This window comes from Mustela nigripes, chromosome 12, assembly GCF_022355385.1.
Source record: "Mustela nigripes isolate SB6536 chromosome 12, MUSNIG.SB6536, whole genome shotgun sequence".
Lineage (NCBI taxonomy): Eukaryota > Metazoa > Chordata > Mammalia > Carnivora > Mustelidae > Mustela > Mustela nigripes.
The window spans coordinates 90,059,055-90,069,562 of record NC_081568.1 but is presented as its reverse complement, the minus strand read 5'-3'; the positions used below and the strand labels follow the sequence as shown (position 1 = coordinate 90,069,562).

General features: G+C 38.2%; 1 protein-coding gene across 1 annotated transcript in view; it reads right to left on the bottom strand.

Annotated features, from left to right (window-relative positions):
• Nucleotides 1–10,508, bottom strand: part of ZSWIM6 (zinc finger SWIM-type containing 6) — a 192,644-nt gene that overhangs the window by 1,839 nt on the left and 180,297 nt on the right. Inside the window, exons 11-14 of the mRNA XM_059417938.1 lie at nt 6,539–6,674; nt 3,426–3,583; nt 2,626–2,789; nt 857–938 (exon numbers count right to left, since the gene is read on the bottom strand). Coding sequence (XP_059273921.1) covers nt 857–938; nt 2,626–2,789; nt 3,426–3,583; nt 6,539–6,674 — 540 coding nt within the window. The remainder of the gene's footprint in view (nt 1–856; nt 939–2,625; nt 2,790–3,425; nt 3,584–6,538; nt 6,675–10,508) is intronic.

The window sequence follows — 10,508 nt, the reverse complement described above, 5'->3', positions numbered from 1 at the left end:
TCCCTTTGCCCAAAGTAACAAACCATTATTAAGAGTAATAAAAGAAAAAAAGCAAGAATGATTTTACAGTATCTAAAAACTGAAGAGGTAGCATCCTCTCAGTACGAAGTGTGTACCCTTTTTTGATGCAAACATGAAGGGAGACAGACAATTTAACCAACATTTATTCAAGGCAACCACCATTTTGTTGTTGTTGTTGTTGTTGTTGGCACTCCTACTGGAAATGTAGTTTTCTTTGGTACCAATTTACTGCTAGAGAGAGGAAACAGTTGGTTGACAGTCTCACCAAATGCAGATTACGGGCAACTGGGAGGATCTTCCTATGAATAGCTTTCACATACCTGAAAGCTCACCTAAACCACACCCGGTAATCATTTATCTGCTGGATACGATGACATATGCCCCCGGACAATAAAGAAAAATCTCAGCACAAATAGAGAGCTTCATATTATTTTCACTAAAATGGCCTGACCCACTAACCCACAGTATCAAGTTAGTTTCAAAGCTGGTTTCCAACCTACTAAGGATTCACTCTAGAACTCTTTAATATAAAATTATAAACCTGATTTTCACAAAAAGTTACCAAAAGCACCTTAAGAGTGACAGAACAGCAAGAAAAAAGTATTTACTCAGTGACTCAGTCAATTTTAAACAAGTCTGATACCCCACAAATGTGATAGTTTGGAAGAAGAACAATGCAGGTATGCATAACTAAAGACTGGATGCAAGGGCTAGAAGGAGCAAGAAGCCCTGGAGAATTCAAGGTAAAAAAGAAACACATTCTTATGTTTGTAAATGACGAGCTAAATCCAACCATGAGGCACCTGGGAAAGCTCCTCCTCCAGAGTTTACCTACCCACTTCAGTAGCACACGTTACCAGCCACCTCACCATCTCCCGTCGTCGCCAATTTAAGGTTGACAGTGTCATTCGCATAACCTGTAAAAACAAGGTAACAATACAATGTTTCAGAAAATTAACTGACGTCAATGCAAAAGGAAACAATTCATCCCAAGGCATAAACTACGAGGAATATTCCCTACTACCAGAAGGATGAAGAGCCATATTTAGAGCAAAGTTCTGCATATCAATTTGAATTTGTTCATTCCTCCCCAGCCTAGGAGACAGAAGGCCTGCATTCTACTTCAGGGGGGCTGAGTGACCAGATGCAGCATCCTGGGCAAGTTGCTCAATTAATCACTTTTGTCATCTGCAAAATGAGAGGGCCAGACTGCAGTATTAAGCACAGTCCAGGTTCTCTCCTCCTAAGCTTTGACAAATTCCACGGTTCTAGAATTCTGAGGCTTCTCAAGAACTTAATTCTGACTAGGAACCCTTCAGTTGGCAAAGAGGTATTTTAGAATAACCAATTACCATTAACCAATAACCTTCAATCTCTGGTTGCTCTTTTTCCCAGTGATCATGAAGATAACTCAGGTGTTTGGAAAGAAATCATTTTTGGCATCAATTGATTTTTTCACTTTCTAATAAGATCTCCAAATAAAATTATCTGTCTCTTCCTGCTTCCCCCACTCAGAACATCTGGGACATAACATGCCTAAAGCCTCAGAAGGGTGTTGTAGGATTCCTTCTTGGGTCCTAGAGAGAATAAGGCAGGGATTAAGTTCTCAGTAATCTGCCATTATTAAAAAAAAGCCTGCCAGAATTCCAAATAACCAAAAAGTTCATTAATGGTTCTTTCTGTATCCTACCTCTAAGAGGTAATAAGAACAAATATAAGCCAACAATTTATTTTTAAAAAGAAACTTCTAAAGTGTCATTGTATAGCTTAAATGCAATCCCCTATACTCTCTGCTTGTACAGTACTGTGTAAGGGAAGTGTGCTTTCCCTATATAATCTAATTCTCAAACTCTATTAATCATCATAAGGAGAATCCATAACTTAAAAACATCTTATCAGGGCATTCTATTCCCCATACTTAAGGTAATTAGATAACAATTTCTTTCACCACTTTTAATGATGATTTTTTTAAAAAGCAAATGTTAAAAGAGAATTCCTTAGAAAAGTCAACATATAAACTTTTCAGTTCCTGGGTTTATACAGTAATTTTTTTTAAGAAACTATAAGGAAGCAAACATCTATCTGTATGACTAACTCAAAATGTCCTTGGTAAAACATCTAAGCAGGTCTCGTGAAAGGTGAAACTGGACCCTGGCCAATCACTCCTTTATCTAATATTCTTAGGGTTATAAAAAGGAGCTAGAAGTGCCCATCTATTATGAGAATGCAAACAACAACAACAAAAAAATCATACTTCCTCTACAACTTTAACCCCAACAACCAATTCTTTAGAGTACACGTTAGTTTCACTTACGTCTCTTACTAGCAATAATCTCCTCCATTTGCTAAAGGAGAAACAGTGATGTTAAGGCTAGAATTCAGATAATGACCCCTTTTTTTTGAAGGACAAAAACACAGCTTCTAAATGTATAGCCGCTGCACCCAAGCAGCAGTCTGGTTTGACTGGGAGTGCCCCCAGAATCTAACAGCTCTGCGCACAGAGTCGTCACAGGGTTGTACTCAACTACCCAGCTGGAAACAAGCAGAGCTGGCACCTTTATTTAGCCATCCCTGGGGCCCCCGCAATGACCACCAGCCGCGTACCTGCAGGCCCAGTTCCAGAGACACTTTCAAAAGAGTGATGTCTGGCAAGCTGTCCATGAGAGTTGCTATTTTAAATGCATCTTGGGCAAGCTTGAAGATGTGGGATGAGGAGTGAATGTTTTTCTGGATGGATTCTAATACTGTTTCCAGCCTCCGAACATCGCCTGCAAGAAGGGAAAACCAAACCAAACCAAACATCAAACAACCATAACACACACACACACACACACACACACACACACACACAGAGGAGGAAAAAAAGGAAACAAAACAAAACATAAAGCACAAGTTAATTTACCTGAAATGTTCACATGTGGCACAAATGTTACTACAACTAAGGGTCCCAGAGTTACTGAAATGCCTAAGAATCGCGGTTTCACAAAAAAGATACACCAAGACACACCCTTCACGACTAAAAGCACATATTAACCAGAACTAACATGAGACAGCAAAAAGCCCTCCTAGTTCCTATTACAAATTTTTGGTGAATATTTCTGGGAGAAAAAAAAAAATGTAACCTAACATTTTAATCTGCTTCTGAACCTGAACCACCATTTCCATGGTATAGTAGCTAACCCTAAACTCCACCAGCACCAAGTTTAATGATGCAATTAAAGAGGAAAGTGTCAGGCTCGAGTAAGTAGCACCTGTTCCTCCCCATAAGCTAACATCTAAGGAAGAGGATCCCCTACAACTGGACATTGGCACCGCTACTGACAATTTAATAGAAAACATTATCCTTCAAAAAAAAAGAAAAAAGGCAAACACAATAATCGTGAGGTCTCAGGACAATCCAGTACCTTTGGCTGCAGTCAGCATGGTGGATGCCAGCTCACACTGCTGGGATTCTATGTGGCTTAGCGTGAACCAACGAGGATACCGGTTGGGAACGACTGATGCAATATGGTGTGGGCGGGTGAGATCTCCCGTCGGAGCAGTAGATTCCAATACTAGTAACCTGTAATGAGAAGACAAGAGAGTTGGTTCCTAGTTATTCCTTGTCCAACCCCTTGGCCACAAGACCTGATCAGAAGGCAGAGAGTGGGTAGATGGTGGGAGAAACTGTTCAGGTCCTGGGTGCAGGAAGAGCTGGTACAGTTACTCTCTGCTATCTGGATGCCAAAGACACCTTGTTAATTGCTCAGTACTCAAACCTAAGAGATTTCTTTTCTTTAGCATCATTCAAGAAATGTAATATTCAAGAAAATTAAGATATGAACATTGAGAAAATCTGAAAAACTTGATGTGCATCTACTGTAAAAATTTTGAATTTTATCACACTCTTGAAAAAGTAAAAGTCAACAGAAACTCATAGGCAAGTGAACATTTAAGACTGAGATTACAACAGTCAGGGAACAGTGGATAGCTGAAATGGATAAGCTAGCTCATTAAAACACAAAATAAGGGAGAAGTTAAACAAAAATGACCTCCTTTCCATAGATTCATACTTCCTGCAGAGTTAGTTCCTTTTAACTTCAGGAATTTATAGTTCAAATACCTTGCATCAATCCTATCAAGAGATGATGAATGCCAATGATCCAAGTATTTGTCCTTTGACAGCCTTGCATAAATTCAGTGTTATCTCTGATTTCAATCAATCTATCTTTGATTAAGAATATGTCGGCAAATAAAGAACAATTACTGAAAACAGCACATGCTTGGTGATCTCTTCCAAACAGAAGTACTGAAGAGATTAGCAGAGCAGCTACAACTGCAGTGATTCCTTCACAATCACCAAAACACTAACACTGACTCAAGTATACCAGTGTTAGGGAATAAGAGCTAAGGACCAGCAGGAATTAACAGGGTCAGGGTGTGACATTGGCCTTGGGGTCCTGCTCAAGAGCAGTTACTATTCTGGCAGGCCAAATGCCTCACTTTCTTTTCCTTTCATCTAGGGACAAAGAGATGTTAGCATTAAGGGGTAGCAAGGTAGGCAATTAATAAGAATTTTGGTAGAGTTACTTTAACTTTTCAAAAAAACCCAGAATGTTCCTATGTTCACCAGCAAATCTTTCCAGAGTTGCTGTAAACTAGTCAACAGCCCTGAGAAGATGAGAAAATGAGTGCTAAAAACATCGTTTTCCAGCTCCCCCACCCTTCTACCACTTCCAGAAAGACTAAGAAGCAAGTAGGCTACAGGTCTCTTTTCTTGCCTGTTTCCCTGGTGCCTTAAGATGCTCTAGTAGGTCCTACTACCTCCCTTCCACAGAAGGGCTTTAACAGAAGTAGCGGCAAGTAGAAGAAAAGAGATAGAAAATAATCCCCCAGTGCCCCACTAGTATCCTCCATAAACAAACTGCCTTGGCAGCAACCAAGGACAAACATAAATGAGTTTCTGAATGTTAGGAAAGCAAGCCTTTCCACCTGACAGATCCCTTCCCATTAGCCAGAATCACAGAGAAACCTTATCACATTTTACCCTTCAACTTCACAGCGGTCATAGCAATAGCATCTGGTGGCAACATAACATTAGCATTCTTCTCTTTGCAGCAGGAACAAAATTCTTAAGATTTAAGAAGTATAGAGCTGAGCATCTGTCTTCGTCTGACAACTTCTATTTCAGCTTCCAAAAATGGGAATAGGGACTTATTTACAAAGCTGTGCTCTAAAATAAAAACCAAGGGGCATAAAGTAATTTAGTGGGTGTGTTTGGGGGGTGATTTTTACTTATGATAGCTATTAATTAAAAACAGATGAGAATTTCACAAGGTTTCTCTGATAGGTTAATGAGATTTATTTCATGGTGCCAAGGGAAGAATGCCAAGTTAAAGGATGTAAGCTTCAATACACACTGACACACACACACAGGTACACATACACATAAACACACACATACACACACACACACACACACACCCAGGAGCTGCATAAAAAAGAGGCCCCCTGAAAAATAAAAACTATCTTCATACAGACAAGAATTTCTTTTGAATCCCCTACATTGGTTACAGACAGAGAATCTTTGGTGAAAAGATTCTATAGGATGGGATCAAACTATTCTCCAACACCTCAAACTCTTGAGTGTGTACACAGTTTGTCTTTGGTGACTATAACTGGGTCTAGTGTGCACTTTCACAAAGAAGTGTTTTAATTTAAAAAAACAAAACAAAATCTCAAGTTTTAAGAAAGGTGGGTATGTGTTTCAGGGCCTTAAGGTTTAATAGGCAACATATAAGAGTGAAAAATACAACCCTAAATTCATTAAAAAATATTCACCTAGACAAATTCATGATAAAAATATTGGGTAAACAGACTTTAAAAAGGAAAGTGAAAACAGAAAGGTCAATGGCAGAGAACAACATAATCTAATTATTACTACTGTAAAAAAAGGGCTGGAAGCAGTCAGAGTGAGGAGAGCAGGTCCTAGAAGATGCCTAACAGGGAAGCATTCAACCCGAGCCACAGCCCCATCTTTCCTCATCCTCCAATTGAGCACAGACGTATTTCGGTGGTACTATAGCCTTCCTGCACTAATGATGGCATGTGGAATTAACACAGGTGGGAGGGGCTCCCTCAGTTATTACATTCAGGCAAGTATGCTTATTATTTACCACTGTTCCAAAAATCTAATTTCAAAACAATCAACTATTCAGGAAGCTTTCAACCAGTGCTCCCTTATGGTTAAACTTGGCCTAAAATTGTTCTCTAACTCCCAAATGCTAGCTTCCAGAGAAATAAGGAAAAAGCCACCGAGAGCACAAGTACGAAGCAGTCTAGGATACAATTCTTCCTTTACTGTAAAACAAAAGCCAAACAAATCAACAAACCACCATCACAACAATCCAAGAAGCATGGCTTCTTTAGCTTTTCTGCTGCCTACAAGAAATATGAATGAACGAGAAGTCAGTGAACAGCCATTTTTCCCCGTGGGGAATCTGGATCGCCTCTGCCCAGCCGGGCTGTGAATACGTACCGCATCGCTCTCAGTGCAATTTTGTATGCCAATTCAGCATCATGAGGTAGGAGAGAGGTGAAGAGATACTTGGCAAATGTGTGCATTGGAACGCTCTCCCGATGGATTATTTCGCCTAAACCACTATATGGTCCGGCTGTGGGAAGAGAGCATACACATTTTACATTCCTAAAAAAGGAACTAATAAGACTTCTTGTAAAGTATATTTTCATAAAATTTTATGTAAAATTATAACATATACAAACTAATCTAGTTAAGAATGTAATCAAAGTGACATAGTAGAAAGAAATACAATTCTTAGTAAAAAATGATTCTACAGGGTATAGTATGCAATATCAAATTCACCTCAGGACCAGTCCCCCAACTAACTATACCATAGCTAAAATGAGACTCATAGAACTAGGGGGCAGAGCTTTTTCACATTATAACTGCTTCAGAGAAAAAACCCTCCAAAGCATACAAAATCTCACAGAATTCAAGAAACAACCTTTCTCAATGTGGAACATCTGAGCATCTGGACTTTCAAATGCACAGGTGACTCTGCAGATTAACTTGGAAGCTGCCCCTGGACCCAATCAGTCTTATGGGCACAGACAAGCCGGGTTTCCAGAAAAAAGAGTACTCTGCCTCAGGAGAGCAATCTGAATCACAAATCCCAATACAAAGACTTTAAACACTGTTGCTTCTAATAAGCAGAAATAGATATTAATTCTCAGGAAGTGATTATTAATAAAAGAATAGTCAGTAACGCATTTGATACTCACCATAGGCATAAGAAAAAAAAAAAGTTAAAGTAACTGGAAATCTACCACTTTGGGGGCTCCAAAAGACCAATTTCAAAAGCAAAATTATATTTAAGCTGTCAAAATTCATTTCTTAGTAAGTTATGACAGGCATGGTGGCAGAGCTAACTTCCCCTGTGTGCTCTCTGAATGCTGTCCCTAAGAAAGGTGATACTGAATTTTAAAATACATTTTGAAAGGAAACCACAGTGGTTAGTTCAACTACTTTCCACTTAAGTACTTTGAGGTTTAGTTACTGTAAAGTGTTTAATAAATTAGTTTCCATGTCACCTTTGGGTAACATCTGTTTCATGATTTCTAGAATTATGAACCATGACACTACTGCTCAAAGGACATAATACATTTGTTTTCCATGAGACAAATCAGTCTGGCAAAGAGTTTAGAATGCAAGAAATGGCAGTTCAGAAGAAATGCTGAGAGGAGTTACTGAATGGGGCACTGGGTAGAAGCATGACACATTCTACATCATTTTAACAGAGATTATATTAACATTTCATTATTTTATTGTTTAGTATTCTTAACTGCTCATTAAGTATTTTGAAAATTATATTTTCATAAAATTTTATTTTTTACCTAGGCAAACTAAAATCCATCCCAGATTTCTAATTTTACTAAATCTATTACCCTTCTTCTTGTCGTTTAAGACATTCAAAAACGTTTTAGTGACCCAAAAGTCTTCCAAAGTTGATACAGCATTATAGCTCTGCCTTTAGCCAAATTTTTAAATTATTATTATTATGGACTGAGTGTTTATATTCCCCACCCCAATTCATATGCTGAAGACCCAACTCCTAAAAGTGACTGTACTTGGAGATAGGGCCTTTACGCAGAGGTAATGAACAGGTTACTTGAGTTCACAGGGTGTGGCCCTGATCCAACAGGATTAGTGCCCTTACAAGAACAGACACCAGAGAGCTCTCTTGCTCTCTCTCCCCCTTTGCCTTGGGAGGGCACAAGAAGAAGACAGACATTTATAAAACAGGAAGAGAGGGCTTACCAGAAATTTAACTGATACGCACTTTGACCCTGGACTTCCCAGCCTCCAGAACTATGAGATATTTCCATTGTTTAAGCCACCCACTGCTGCAGTATTTTGTGATGCCAGCTTGGGCAGACTAAAACACTAACTCTTACTTTACTGAAGGCATCATTGCAAGGCCACTTATTTTACTGAAGGCCTTCTAGCAAACTTGCAAATTATCCACTTCATTTCTCCTCCATTTCCTTTCAGTGTTTTCCTTAAATCATCAAGTTACCTTTTCTTGCTATGCAAAACCAACCAACCAACCGACCCAGGATGCATAATCAACACCTATTGTTATGATACCTTCTAACCAGAAACATACTCAGTCAGATATCACAGAATTATTTATATATTAATAATGACTGTAATCCCTAAACTCCCAGAAATGCTTTACCAATATACTAATTGATCCAATATGCCAGTATCTTAGTGTGGTCAAGAGTGATTAACACACAGCAACAATACAGGGTTACTGCTTTTTCTTTTTAGAAAACATTAGCATCTTGTATTTCAGAATAGTTACTGTCTGCTCCCTGCTGGAAATTTCCAGAGTGTAAAAACATGAAGAACTTGGTGCCCCAGTGTAGTCAACTCAGTCAGGAAGTGCTTATTTTCAGGAGTTTATAGAAATGGTCCCTCAGTCTCCCCTTGGACTGCTTCCTGCCCTGCATCACCCACTTTCTACAACCCTAGCAGGATTCAGGAAAGGAAAGGAAAAGAGGCTATGATGAGTCAAAGAGCACTCCATATAAGGCACAGTTCCTTGAAAAAATGTCTAACAGGGAGAGACGCACTAATCAAAAACTAAGAAAAAGTTTTAAAATATTCACGAATAATGAACATGGAGACATTCAAAAAGGCAAATGATAAACAGGTATCAGACACCAACAACTCTAAAAACCACAAATACTCTTCCTGTCCTTCAGTATAACAGAAATCAAAAGTTGTTTACTAAAAGCCAGTGAAAGCATTAAGAATTTGTGGCTAATGATAGTGCTTATATCAAAAGGAATTATATAGGAGGAAACTAAAACAGTAATGAAAGAATGAAGATCACTTGAAATTTGCCAAGAAAGGCTTTCTTTATCCTTAGAAGAAAAAAAAAGTTAAGGTGAGGGCTTCAAAAAATGAATATCAGAAATTTTACCAAAATTAAACATGACATTAAGAACATTTTCCCTTTAATTTTTTTTTTAATTCCCTTTAATTTTTTAATTTTGTTTTAAGAACATCTTCCCTTTAAAATGCACTTCTAAAACATATAAATGTGTAATACATTTGATGAAAATGTTTTCTTTCAAAGAGATCTTTAGCTCTGGACAAATAAAAGAGGTTGTGAAATGTTACTTTTTCTCTACATCCCTTCCCCATATTGCAACAGTTCGGAATATAAGATGAAGACACCACGCTTTATTAACCTATCAATCACAGAGAATCCCACAATACTAACACCCACATACTGAAGAGACAGAAGCAATTTTACCAATTAGGCATCACCTAAATTTGTGTTAAAGATTAGGCTGTTATACTCATTACACTTATTCTTTTCCAGAAACAAACAAACAAACAAAAAACAAAAACAGACAAAACAAAACACTTTTTAAAAATAACGCTAACCAAAATTTCTTAGGCCATTCAGCTCTTGACCTTATAAAAGGAAGAAAGTTAGACTTTGCCTTGGAGAGTCCACGAAACTTTGAACTTGGCGAATCTATGCCTAATGAATTCTCTGAAATTAATTAGTACAGTGGAAATTCATTCCTGCAGCTTCTAGTCCTTTGCTAGCATGTGCAAATGGCATATTCAAAACCCAGATGTCATGTAACAGCCCTAATAATACTTCAGAGGAATGCCAACAAGTTGCCATTTCATTCAATTGATCATGCAAATAGGTACATGGCTACCAGCAACAACTCACTAAATATCAAACTTGCATTTATCTGAGTAACAGCACAGACTAAATGACAACAGTCCTTTTCAAAGTTTATGGCATTAAATGGGGCTCATTTCTAATAGGCTGCCTTACACGACCACTTAAATCAAATGACAAACATCTGAACATCTATACCTTTGGACTAAGTGGTATTATTTTTTGGATAGTAAACATTTCTATGACACTCAGAGAGCATACCATCAGAATAAC